This window comes from Oncorhynchus mykiss, chromosome 1 (assembly GCF_057628025.1).
Source record: "Oncorhynchus mykiss isolate SJ-2025 chromosome 1, ASM5762802v1, whole genome shotgun sequence".
NCBI classification, from domain to species: Eukaryota; Metazoa; Chordata; class Actinopteri; order Salmoniformes; family Salmonidae; genus Oncorhynchus; species Oncorhynchus mykiss.
Window position 1 is genome coordinate 84,485,203 of NC_143022.1, and position 14,082 is coordinate 84,499,284.

Here is a 14,082-nt window from a genome sequence, read left to right on the forward strand (position 1 = left end):
CATACTATTAGAGGACTCAGAGGAGGTACAGACCCCATACTATTAGAGGACTCAGAGGAGGTACAGAACCCATACTATTAGAGGACTCAGAGGGGGTACAGACCCCATACTATTAGAGGACTCAGAGGAGGTACAGACCCCATACTATTAGAGGACTCAGAGGACTCAGAGGAGGTACAGACCCCATACTATTAGAGGACTCAGAGGAGGTACAGACCTCATACTATTAGAGGACTCAGAGGACTCAGAGGAGGTACAGACCCCATACTATTAGAGGACTCAGAGGGGGTACAGACCCCATATTATTAGAGGACTCAGAGGAGGTACAGACCTCATACTATTAGAGGACTCAGAGGGGGTACAGACCCCATACTATTAGAGGACTCAGAGGAGGTACAGACCCCATACTATTAGAGGACTCAGAGGAGGTACAGACCCCATACTATTAGAGGACTCAGAGGAGGTACAGACCCCATACTATTAGAGGACTCAGAGGAGGTACAGACCCCATACTATTAGAGGACTCAGAGGAGGTACAGACCTCACACTATTAGAGGACTCAGAGGGGGTACAGACCCCATACTATTAGAGGACTCAGAGGACTCAGAGGAGGTACAGACCCCATACTATTAGAGGACTCAGAGGAGGTACAGACCCCATACTATTAGAGGACTCAGAGGACTCAGAGGAGGTACAGACCCCATACTATCAGAGGACTCAGAGGACTCAGAGGAGGTACAGACCCCATACTATTAGAGGACTCAGATGACTCAGAGGAGGTACAGACCTCATACTATTAGAGGACTCAGAGGACTCAGAGGAGGTACAGACCCCATACTATTAGAGGACTCAGAGGGGGTACAGACCCCATACTATTAGAGGACTCAGAGGAGGTACAGACCTCATACTATTAGAGGACTCAGAGGGGGTACAGACCCCATACTATTAGAGGACTCAGAGGAGGTACAGACCCCATACTATTAGAGGACTCAGAGGACTCAGAGGAGGTACAGACCCCATACTATTAGAGGACTCAGAGGACTCAGAGGAGGTACAGACCCCATACTATTAGAGGACTCAGAGGACTCAGAGGAGGTACAGACCTCATACTATTAGAGGACTCAGAGGACTCAGAGGAGGTACAGACCCCATACTATTAGAGGACTCAGAGGGGGTACAGACCCCATACTATTAGAGGACTCAGAGGGGGTACAGACCCCATACTATTAGAGGACTCAGAGGGGGTACAGACCCCATACTATTAGAGGACTCAGAGGAGGTACAGACCCCATACTATTAGAGGACTCATAGGACTCAGAGGAGGTACAGACCCCATACTATTAGAGGACTCAGAGGACTCAGAGGAGGTACAGACCTCATACTATTAGAGGACTCAGAGGACTCAGAGGAGGTACAGACCTCATACTATTAGAGGACTCAGAGGGGGTACAGACCCCATACTATTAGAGGACTCAGAGGACTCAGAGGAGGTACAGACCCCCATACTATTAGAGGACTCAGAGGGGGTACAGACCGCATACTATTAGAGGACTCAGAGGAGGTACAGACCCCATACTATTAGAGGACTCAGAGGACTCAGAGGAGGTACAGACCCCATACTATTAGAGGACTCAGAGGACTCAGAGGAGGTACAGACCCCATACTATTAGAGGACTCAGAGGACTCAGAGGAGGTACAGACCTCATACTATTAGAGGACTCAGAGGACTCAGAGGAGGTACAGACCCCCATACTATTAGAGGACTCAGAGGACTCAGAGGAGGTACAGACCCCATACTATTAGAGGACTCAGAGGACTCAGAGGAGGTACAGACCCCCATACTATTAGAGGACTCAGAGGGGGTACAGACCCCATACTATTAGAGGACTCAGAGGGGGTACAGACCCCATACTATTAGAGGACTCAGAGGGGGTAGAGACCCCATACTATTAGAGGACTCAGAGGGGGTACAGACCCCATACTATTAGAGGACTCAGAGGGGGTACAGACCCCATACTATTAGAGGACTCAGAGGAGGTACAGACCCCATACTATTAGAGGACTCAGAGGACTCAGAGGAGGTACAGACCCCATACTATTAGAGGACGCAGAGGGGGTACAGACCCCATACTATTAGAGGACTCAGAGGAGGTACAGACCTCATACTATTAGAGGACTCAGAGGGGGTACAGACCCCATACTATTAGAGGACTCAGAGGAGGTACAGACCCCATACTATTAGAGGACTCAGAGGACTCAGAGGAGGTACAGACCCCATACTATTAGAGGACTCAGAGGACTCAGAGGAGGTACAGAACCCATACTATTAGAGGACTCAGAGGACTCAGAGGAGGTACAGACCCCATACTATTAGAGGATTCAGAGGAGGTACAGACCCCATACTATTAGAGGACTCAGAGGACTCAGAGGAGGTACAGACCCCATACTATTAGAGGACTCAGAGGACTCAGAGGAGGTACAGACCCCATACTATTAGAGGACTCAGAGGACTCAGAGGTACAGACCCCATACTATTAGAGGACTCAGAGGACTCAGAGGAGGTACAGACCTCATACTATTAGAGGACTCAGAGGAGGTACAGACCTCATACTATTAGAGGACTCAGAGGGGGTACAGACCCCATACTATTAGAGGACTCAGAGGACTCAGAGGAGGTACAGACCCCCATACTATTAGAGGACTCAGAGGGGGTACAGACCCCATACTATTAGAGGACTCAGAGGAGGTACAGACCCCATACTATTAGAGGACTCAGAGGGGGTACAGACCCCATACTATTAGAGGACTCAGAGGACTCAGAGGAGGTACAGACCTCATACTATTAGAGGACTCAGAGGGGGTACAGACCCCATACTATTAGAGGACTCAGAGGAGGTACAGACCCCATACTATTAGAGGACTCAGAGGACTCAGAGGAGGTACAGACCCCATACTATTAGAGGACTCAGAGGACTCAGAGGAGGTACAGACCTCATACTATTAGAGGACTCAGAGGAGGTACAGACCTCATACTATTAGAGGACTCAGAGGGGGTACAGACCCCATACTATTAGAGGACTCAGAGGGGGTACAGACCCCATACTATTAGAGGACTCAGAGGGGGTACAGACCCCATACTATTAGAGGACTCAGAGGGGGTACAGACCCCATACTATTAGAGGACTCAGAGGAGGTACAGACCCCATACTATTAGAGGACTCAGAGGACTCAGAGGAGGTACAGACCCCATACTATTAGAGGACTCAGAAGACTCAGAGGAGGTACAGACCCCATACTATTAGAGGACTCAGAGGACTCAGAGGAGGTACAGACCCCATACTATTAGAAGATTCAGAGGAGGTACAGACCCCATACTATTAGAGGACTCAGAGGACTCAGAGGAGGTACAGACCTCATACTATTAGAGGACTCTGAGGACTCAGAGGAGGTACAGACCTCATACTATTAGAGGACTCAGAGGAGGTACAGACCTCATACTATTAGAGGACTCAGAGGGGGTACAGACCCCATACTATTAGAGGACTCAGAGGACTCAGAGGAGGTACAGACCCCCATACTATTAGAGGACTCAGAGGGGGTACAGACCCCATACTATTAGAGGACTCAGAGGAGGTACAGACCCCATACTATTAGAGGACTCAGAGGGGGTACAGACCCCATACTATTAGAGGACTCAGAGGACTCAGAGGAGGTACAGACCCCCATACTATTAGAGGACTCAGAGGGGGTACAGACCCCATACTATTAGAGGACTCAGAGGGGGTACAGACCCCATACTATTAGAGGACTCGGAGGGGGTACAGACCCCATACTATTAGAGGACTCGGAGGAGGTACAGACCCCATACTATTAGAGGACTCAGAGGACTCAGAGGAGGTACAGACCCCATACTATTAGAGGACTCAGAGGGGGTACAGACCCCATACTATTAGAGGACTCAGAGGAGGTACAGACCTCATACTATTAGAGGACTCAGAGGGGGTACAGACCCCATACTATTAGAGGACTCAGAGGGGGTACAGACCCCATACTATTAGAGGACTCAGAGGAGGTACAGACCCCATACTATTAGAGGACTCAGAGGAGGTACAGACCCCATACTATTAGAGGACTCAGAGGAGGTACAGACCCCATACTATTAGAGGACTCAGAGGACTCAGAAGAGGTACAGACCCCATACTATTAGAGGACTCAGAGGACTCAGAGGAGGTACAGACCCCCATACTATTAGAGGACTCAGAGGGGGTACAGACCCCATACTATTAGAGGACTCAGAGGAGGTACAGACCCCATACTATTAGAGGACTCAGAGGAGGTACAGACCCCATACTATTAGAGGACTCAGAGGGGGTACAGACCCCATACTATTAGAGGACTCAGAGGAGGTACAGACCCCATACTATTAGAGGACTCAGAGGGGGTACCGACCCATACTATTAGAGGACTCAGAGGAGGTACAGACCTCATACTATTAGAGGACTCAGAGGGGGTACAGACCCCATACTATTAGAGGACTCAGAGGACTCAGAGGAGGTACAGACCCCATACTATTAGAGGACTCAGAGGACTCAGAGGAGGTACAGACCCCATACTATTAGAGGACTCAGATGGGGTACAGACCCCATACTATTAGAGGACTCAGAGGAGGTACAGACCTCATACTATTAGAGGACTCAGAGGGGGTACAGACCCCATACTATTAGAGGACTCAGAGGACTCAGAGGAGGTACAGACCTCATACTATTAGAGGACTCAGAGGACTCAGAGGAGGTACAGACCTCATACTATTAGAGGACTCAGCGGGGGTACAGACCCCATACTATTAGAGGACTCAGAGGGGGTACAGACCCCATACTATTAGAGGACTCAGAGGGGGTACAGACCCCATACTATTAGAGGACTCAGAGGAGGTACAGACCCCATACTATTAGAGGACTCAGAGGACTCAGAGGAGGTACAGACCCCATACTATTAGAGGACTCAGAGGGGGTACAGACCCCATACTATTAGAGGACTCAGAGGAGGTACAGACCCCATACTATTAGAGGACTCAGAGGAGGTACAGACCCCATACTATTAGAGGACTCAGAGGGGGTACAGACCCATACTATTAGAGGACTCAGAGGGGGTACAGACCCCATACTATTAGAGGACTCAGAGGAGGTACAGACCCCATACTATTAGAGGACTCAGAGGGGGTACAGACCCATACTATTAGAGGACTCAGAGGGGGTACAGACCCCATACTATTAGAGGACTCAGAGGAGGTACAGACCCCATACTATTAGAGGACTCAGAGGACTCAGAGGAGGTACAGACCCCATACTATTAGAGGACTCAGAAGACTCAGAGGAGGTACAGACCCCATACTATTAGAGGACTCAGAGGACTCAGAGGAGGTACAGACCCCATACTATTAGAAGATTCAGAGGAGGTACAGACCCCATACTATTAGAGGACTCAGAGGACTCAGAGGAGGTACAGACCTCATACTATTAGAGGACTCTGAGGACTCAGAGGAGGTACAGACCTCATACTATTAGAGGACTCAGAGGAGGTACAGACCTCATACTATTAGAGGACTCAGAGGGGGTACAGACCCCATACTATTAGAGGACTCAGAGGACTCAGAGGAGGTACAGACCTCATACTATTAGAGGACTCAGAGGGGGTACAGACCCCATACTATTAGAGGACTCAGAGGAGGTACAGACCCCATACTATTAGAGGACTCAGAGGACTCAGAGGAGGTACAGACCCCATACTATTAGAGGACTCAGAGGACTCAGAGGAGGTACAGACCTCATACTATTAGAGGACTCAGAGGAGGTACAGACCTCATACTATTAGAGGACTCAGAGGGGGTACAGACCCCATACTATTAGAGGACTCAGAGGGGGTACAGACCCCATACTATTAGAGGACTCAGAGGGGGTACAGACCCCATACTATTAGAGGACTCAGAGGGGGTACAGACCCCATACTATTAGAGGACTCAGAGGAGGTACAGACCCCATACTATTAGAGGACTCAGAGGACTCAGAGGAGGTACAGACCCCATACTATTAGAGGACTCAGAAGACTCAGAGGAGGTACAGACCCCATACTATTAGAGGACTCAGAGGACTCAGAGGAGGTACAGACCCCATACTATTAGAAGATTCAGAGGAGGTACAGACCCCATACTATTAGAGGACTCAGAGGACTCAGAGGAGGTACAGACCTCATACTATTAGAGGACTCTGAGGACTCAGAGGAGGTACAGACCTCATACTATTAGAGGACTCAGAGGAGGTACAGACCTCATACTATTAGAGGACTCAGAGGGGGTACAGACCCCATACTATTAGAGGACTCAGAGGACTCAGAGGAGGTACAGACCCCCATACTATTAGAGGACTCAGAGGGGGTACAGACCCCATACTATTAGAGGACTCAGAGGAGGTACAGACCCCATACTATTAGAGGACTCAGAGGGGGTACAGACCCCATACTATTAGAGGACTCAGAGGACTCAGAGGAGGTACAGACCCCCATACTATTAGAGGACTCAGAGGGGGTACAGACCCCATACTATTAGAGGACTCAGAGGGGGTACAGACCCCATACTATTAGAGGACTCGGAGGGGGTACAGACCCCATACTATTAGAGGACTCGGAGGAGGTACAGACCCCATACTATTAGAGGACTCAGAGGACTCAGAGGAGGTACAGACCCCATACTATTAGAGGACTCAGAGGGGGTACAGACCCCATACTATTAGAGGACTCAGAGGAGGTACAGACCTCATACTATTAGAGGACTCAGAGGGGGTACAGACCCCATACTATTAGAGGACTCAGAGGGGGTACAGACCCCATACTATTAGAGGACTCAGAGGAGGTACAGACCCCATACTATTAGAGGACTCAGAGGAGGTACAGACCCCATACTATTAGAGGACTCAGAGGAGGTACAGACCCCATACTATTAGAGGACTCAGAGGACTCAGAAGAGGTACAGACCCCATACTATTAGAGGACTCAGAGGACTCAGAGGAGGTACAGACCCCCATACTATTAGAGGACTCAGAGGGGGTACAGACCCCATACTATTAGAGGACTCAGAGGAGGTACAGACCCCATACTATTAGAGGACTCAGAGGAGGTACAGACCCCATACTATTAGAGGACTCAGAGGGGGTACAGACCCCATACTATTAGAGGACTCAGAGGAGGTACAGACCCCATACTATTAGAGGACTCAGAGGGGGTACCGACCCATACTATTAGAGGACTCAGAGGAGGTACAGACCTCATACTATTAGAGGACTCAGAGGGGGTACAGACCCCATACTATTAGAGGACTCAGAGGACTCAGAGGAGGTACAGACCCCATACTATTAGAGGACTCAGAGGACTCAGAGGAGGTACAGACCCCATACTATTAGAGGACTCAGATGGGGTACAGACCCCATACTATTAGAGGACTCAGAGGAGGTACAGACCTCATACTATTAGAGGACTCAGAGGGGGTACAGACCCCATACTATTAGAGGACTCAGAGGACTCAGAGGAGGTACAGACCTCATACTATTAGAGGACTCAGAGGACTCAGAGGAGGTACAGACCTCATACTATTAGAGGACTCAGCGGGGGTACAGACCCCATACTATTAGAGGACTCAGAGGGGGTACAGACCCCATACTATTAGAGGACTCAGAGGGGGTACAGACCCCATACTATTAGAGGACTCAGAGGAGGTACAGACCCCATACTATTAGAGGACTCAGAGGACTCAGAGGAGGTACAGACCCCATACTATTAGAGGACTCAGAGGGGGTACAGACCCCATACTATTAGAGGACTCAGAGGAGGTACAGACCCCATACTATTAGAGGACTCAGAGGAGGTACAGACCCCATACTATTAGAGGACTCAGAGGGGGTACAGACCCATACTATTAGAGGACTCAGAGGGGGTACAGACCCCATACTATTAGAGGACTCAGAGGAGGTACAGACCCCATACTATTAGAGGACTCAGAGGGGGTACAGACCCATACTATTAGAGGACTCAGAGGGGGTACAGACCCCATACTATTAGAGGACTCAGAGGAGGTACAGACCCCATACTATTAGAGGACTCAGAGGACTCAGAGGAGGTACAGACCCCATACTATTAGAGGACTCAGAAGACTCAGAGGAGGTACAGACCCCATACTATTAGAGGACTCAGAGGACTCAGAGGAGGTACAGACCCCATACTATTAGAAGATTCAGAGGAGGTACAGACCCCATACTATTAGAGGACTCAGAGGACTCAGAGGAGGTACAGACCTCATACTATTAGAGGACTCTGAGGACTCAGAGGAGGTACAGACCTCATACTATTAGAGGACTCAGAGGAGGTACAGACCTCATACTATTAGAGGACTCAGAGGGGGTACAGACCCCATACTATTAGAGGACTCAGAGGACTCAGAGGAGGTACAGACCCCCATACTATTAGAGGACTCAGAGGGGGTACAGACCCCATACTATTAGAGGACTCAGAGGAGGTACAGACCCCATACTATTAGAGGACTCAGAGGGGGTACAGACCCCATACTATTAGAGGACTCAGAGGACTCAGAGGAGGTACAGACCCCCATACTATTAGAGGACTCAGAGGGGGTACAGACCCCATACTATTAGAGGACTCAGAGGGGGTACAGACCCCATACTATTAGAGGACTCGGAGGGGGTACAGACCCCATACTATTAGAGGACTCGGAGGAGGTACAGACCCCATACTATTAGAGGACTCAGAGGACTCAGAGGAGGTACAGACCCCATACTATTAGAGGACTCAGAGGGGGTACAGACCCCATACTATTAGAGGACTCAGAGGAGGTACAGACCTCATACTATTAGAGGACTCAGAGGGGGTACAGACCCCATACTATTAGAGGACTCAGAGGGGGTACAGACCCCATACTATTAGAGGACTCAGAGGAGGTACAGACCCCATACTATTAGAGGACTCAGAGGAGGTACAGACCCCATACTATTAGAGGACTCAGAGGAGGTACAGACCCCATACTATTAGAGGACTCAGAGGACTCAGAAGAGGTACAGACCCCATACTATTAGAGGACTCAGAGGACTCAGAGGAGGTACAGACCCCCATACTATTAGAGGACTCAGAGGGGGTACAGACCCCATACTATTAGAGGACTCAGAGGAGGTACAGACCCCATACTATTAGAGGACTCAGAGGAGGTACAGACCCCATACTATTAGAGGACTCAGAGGGGGTACAGACCCCATACTATTAGAGGACTCAGAGGAGGTACAGACCCCATACTATTAGAGGACTCAGAGGGGGTACCGACCCATACTATTAGAGGACTCAGAGGAGGTACAGACCTCATACTATTAGAGGACTCAGAGGGGGTACAGACCCCATACTATTAGAGGACTCAGAGGACTCAGAGGAGGTACAGACCCCATACTATTAGAGGACTCAGAGGACTCAGAGGAGGTACAGACCCCATACTATTAGAGGACTCAGATGGGGTACAGACCCCATACTATTAGAGGACTCAGAGGAGGTACAGACCTCATACTATTAGAGGACTCAGAGGGGGTACAGACCCCATACTATTAGAGGACTCAGAGGACTCAGAGGAGGTACAGACCTCATACTATTAGAGGACTCAGAGGACTCAGAGGAGGTACAGACCTCATACTATTAGAGGACTCAGCGGGGGTACAGACCCCATACTATTAGAGGACTCAGAGGGGGTACAGACCCCATACTATTAGAGGACTCAGAGGGGGTACAGACCCCATACTATTAGAGGACTCAGAGGAGGTACAGACCCCATACTATTAGAGGACTCAGAGGACTCAGAGGAGGTACAGACCCCATACTATTAGAGGACTCAGAGGGGGTACAGACCCCATACTATTAGAGGACTCAGAGGAGGTACAGACCCCATACTATTAGAGGACTCAGAGGAGGTACAGACCCCATACTATTAGAGGACTCAGAGGGGGTACAGACCCATACTATTAGAGGACTCAGAGGGGGTACAGACCCCATACTATTAGAGGACTCAGAGGAGGTACAGACCCCATACTATTAGAGGACTCAGAGGGGGTACAGACCCATACTATTAGAGGACTCAGAGGGGGTACAGACCCCATACTATTAGAGGACTCAGAGGAGGTACAGACCCCATACTATTAGAGGACTCAGAGGGGGTACAGACCCCATACTATTAGAGGACTCTGAATTCATTTTTAGCAACATGAGTTTGGCCGGAGTCTGTGGTTTCAGGCCCATGTGATGGTGCCTGGAGAGCAGGCCAGCAGCGGAGAATACCCTCAGCGCTTCAGGGCCACTGCGGATGCCGAACACCCTTTGGGACGCTCTTGTCAGGCTGGGCAGGGATGTGTAGTCGTTTTATTATATTTCTATAGCTAGGCCTAAAGGATTTGAGGTAAAATGACCCTATCAAAACAGAAAGCTACTTGAAAGATGTAAAATGCCAGGCCTATTGGGCAAAAATCAATGATGGCCCATTGTACAGATAATAGAACGGAAATGAACAAAACTTTTAAGATATATGATTTTTAGTTCATAAATATTTTGCTACAATGACACACATAGCTAGCTACCCACCTAATTTCTATTAGCATGTGCACTATCATGCTTTCGGGACACCTGTCTTTTCTGACCCCATAATGATACTTTAGTTGTGGACACTTCAGAGGGGTTGGGTTAAATGCGGAAGACACATGTCAATTGAAGACGTTCAACTGACTAGGTATCCCCCTTTCCTTTGTATCACCACACTCCCTCTCTTTCTCTTGGTCCTCATCTTTGTTAGTCACCTTGATTTTTCACCTGGGTGTTTTATCAGTTTCTTTATGAAAATATTTAGCCTACTAGATGACAGTAGCTAACGCAAGAGTCTATAGCAGCACACAAGTAGACTACAAATGCATGCTGGGCCGGTCGTGTCCTGAGGTCGTGAAGTGACTGCTACTGGAGCGAAATTGGAGAGGGTGAGAAGGCCGACGCTCCAGCCTTTGGGAAACTGTCTCAAAGCTCCACTTCTCGCTCACCTGCTCTGCTCCGCTCACATACTCTGGAGGGGGTACAGACCCCATACTATTAGAGGACTCAGAGGAGGTACAGACCCCATACTATTAGAGGACTCAGAGGAGGTACAGACCCCATACTATTAGAGGACTCAGAGGGGGTACAGACCCCATACTATTAGAGGACTCAGAGGAGGTACAGACCCCATACTATTAGAGGACTCAGAGGGGGTACAGACCCCATACTATTAGAGGACTCAGAGGGGGTACAGACCCCATACTATTAGAGGACTCAGAGGAGGTACAGACCCCATACTATTAGAGGACTCAGAGGGGGTACAGACCCCATACTATTAGAGGACTCAGAGGGGGTACAGACTAAAGGTTGACCGATAAATCAGAATGGCCGATTAATTAGGGCCGATTTAAAGTTTTCATAACAATCGGAAATTGGTATTTTTGGGCGCTGATTTGTTATTTTTTTATATACCTTTATTTAACTAGGTAAGTCAGTTAAGAACACATTCTTATTTTCAATGACGGCCTAGGAACGGTGGGTTAACTGCCTCGTTCATGGGCAGAACGACAGATTTTCACCTTGTCAGCTCGGGGGAGCCAATCTTGCAACCTTACAGTTAACTTGTCCAACGCAATAACGACCTGCCTCTCTCTCGTTGCAGTCCACAAGGAGACTGACTGCCTGTTACGCGAATGCAGTAAGCCAAGGTAAGTTGCTAGCTAGCATTAAATTTATCTCATAAAAAACAATCAATCATAATCACTAGTTAATTACATATGGTTGATGATATTACTAGATTTTATCTAGCGTGTCCTGCATTGCATATAATCTGACTGAGCATACAAGCATACAAGTATCAAAGTATCTGACTGAGCGGTGGTAGGCAGAAGCAGGCGCATAAACATTCATTCAAACAGCACTTTCGTGCGTTTTACCAGCAGCTCTGTGCGTCAAGCATTGCGCTGTTTATGACTTCAAGCCTATCAACTCCCGAGATGAGGCTGGTGTAACCGAAGTGAAATGGCTAGCTAGTTAGCGTGCGCTAATAGCGTTTCAAACATCACTCGCTCTGAGCCTTGGAGTGGTTGTTCCCCTTGTTCTGCATGGGTAACGCTGCTTCGATGGTGGCTGTTGTTGTTGTGTTGCTGGTTCGATCCCAGGGAGGAGCGAGGAGAGGGACGGAAGCTATACTGTTACACTGGCAATACTAAAGTGACAATAAGAACATCCAATAGTCAAAGGTTAATGAAATACAAATGGTATAGAGGGAAATAGTCCTATAATTCCTACAATAACTACAACCTAAAACTTCTTACCTGGGAATATTGAAGACTCATGTTAAAAGGAACCACCAGCTTTCATATGTTCTCATGTTCTGAGCAAGGAACTTAAACGTTAGCTTTCTTACATAGCACATATTGCACTTTTACTTTCTTCTCCAACACTTTTGCCTTATTTAAACCAAATTGAACATGTTTCATTATTTACTTGAGGCTAAATTGATTTTATTGATGTATTATATTAAGTTAAAATAAGTGTTCATTCAGTATTGTTGTAATTGTCATTATTATAAATAAATGTACAAAAATCGTCCGATTAATCGGTATCGACTTTTTTTTGGTCCTCCAATAATCGGTATCGGCGTTGAAAAATCATAATCGGTCAACCTCTAGTACAGACCCCATACTATTAGAGGACTCAGAGGGGGGTACATTCTATATGGTAGTATTTTTGTCGTAACCATTAAGAAGCTTTAATACTGACTTACAGATGAACATTGACACTACACACACTAGGCCTACAGATGCTATCCCTGGAGACAACATTCTGAGAAAAAAATGTCTCTCTCAATTTGTGTGCATGCAGCCATGCGTTTGTGTTCTCCCACACCTGCAGCAGATTTGTAGGACTCTGGCCTGCTGCCCAGATCAATAAGAAGAGGCTGTAGAACAGGAGAGGTCGGCCAGGGGTCACTGACTACGATGTGCATGTGCGTGTACACGCGTGTGTGTGCACAGACAGTGAAGCGTGACTGCAGCTTTAACCTCTGTCACTGGCCCCTGACAGCCGAGCAGCTGCCTAACTTCACCGTTGCTAACAGTAACCGTAACCATGACTGAGGGCTGTGATTGGTTGACACGGCAAATGGGGGGCTGTAATTGGCTCTTAGATGTAATGGAGACCTGTGATTGGCTGAGACGGTCAGCTGGGGTCTTCTTACCGTTAGGCATCCCATGAGGCTTTGTTCGAAAGGTCTCTGGAAGGCTCGGGGGTCTCCGCACCAGTCCAGCAGCTCTGTCGCTGCAGTGTGGAAGTTGGCCGGGTTCTGTAAGTGCTGTCGGAAAAAACGAGAAACAAACTGGCTGTTAGAAATGTCTCACTAAATATATCTGAAACCATATCATGATGTATTGTTATCATTATGTAGACAGGGGGCTATTTTAGGAGGAGAGATGGATGAAAAGAGGAGGGTCAGGAGAGATGGATAAAGAGAGGAGGGTCAGGAGAGATGGATGAAGAGAGGAGGGTCAGGAGAGATGGATGAAGAGAGGAGGGTCAGGAGAGATGGATAAAGAGAGGAGGGTCAGGAGAGATGGATAAAGAGAGGAGGGTCAGGAGAGATGGATAAAGAGAGGAGGGTCAGGAGAGATGGATGAAGAGAGGAGGGTCAGGAGAGATGGATAAAGAGAGGAGGGTCAGGAGAGATGGATAAAGAGAGGAGGGTCAGGAGAGATGGATGAAGAGAGGAGGGTCAGGAGAGATGGATAAAGAGAGGAGGGTCAGGAGAGATGGATAAAGAGAGGAGGGTCAGGAGAGATGGATAAAGAGAGGAGGGTCAGGAGAGATAGATAAAGAGAGGAGGGTGAGAATAGGGTAGAGGATTAAGTGGGTGAGCGTGAGGGCGTTACCAGCAGACGTATTGTTGAGCAGGGTATAGGTTATATACCCACAATGCAGCAGAGCCTGAGT

General features: G+C 48.3%; 1 protein-coding gene across 8 annotated transcripts in view; it reads right to left on the reverse strand.

Annotated features, from left to right (window-relative positions):
• The window catches only part of zmiz1a (zinc finger, MIZ-type containing 1a), a 226,251-nt gene that overhangs the window by 53,829 nt on the left and 158,340 nt on the right, over window positions 1–14,082 (reverse strand). For all 8 annotated transcript variants that reach the window (XM_036986835.2, XM_036986831.2, XM_036986832.2 and 5 more), the window contains one exon: window positions 13,334–13,447. In XM_036986835.2, coding sequence (XP_036842730.1) covers window positions 13,334–13,447 — 114 coding nt within the window. The remainder of the gene's footprint in view (window positions 1–13,333; window positions 13,448–14,082) is intronic.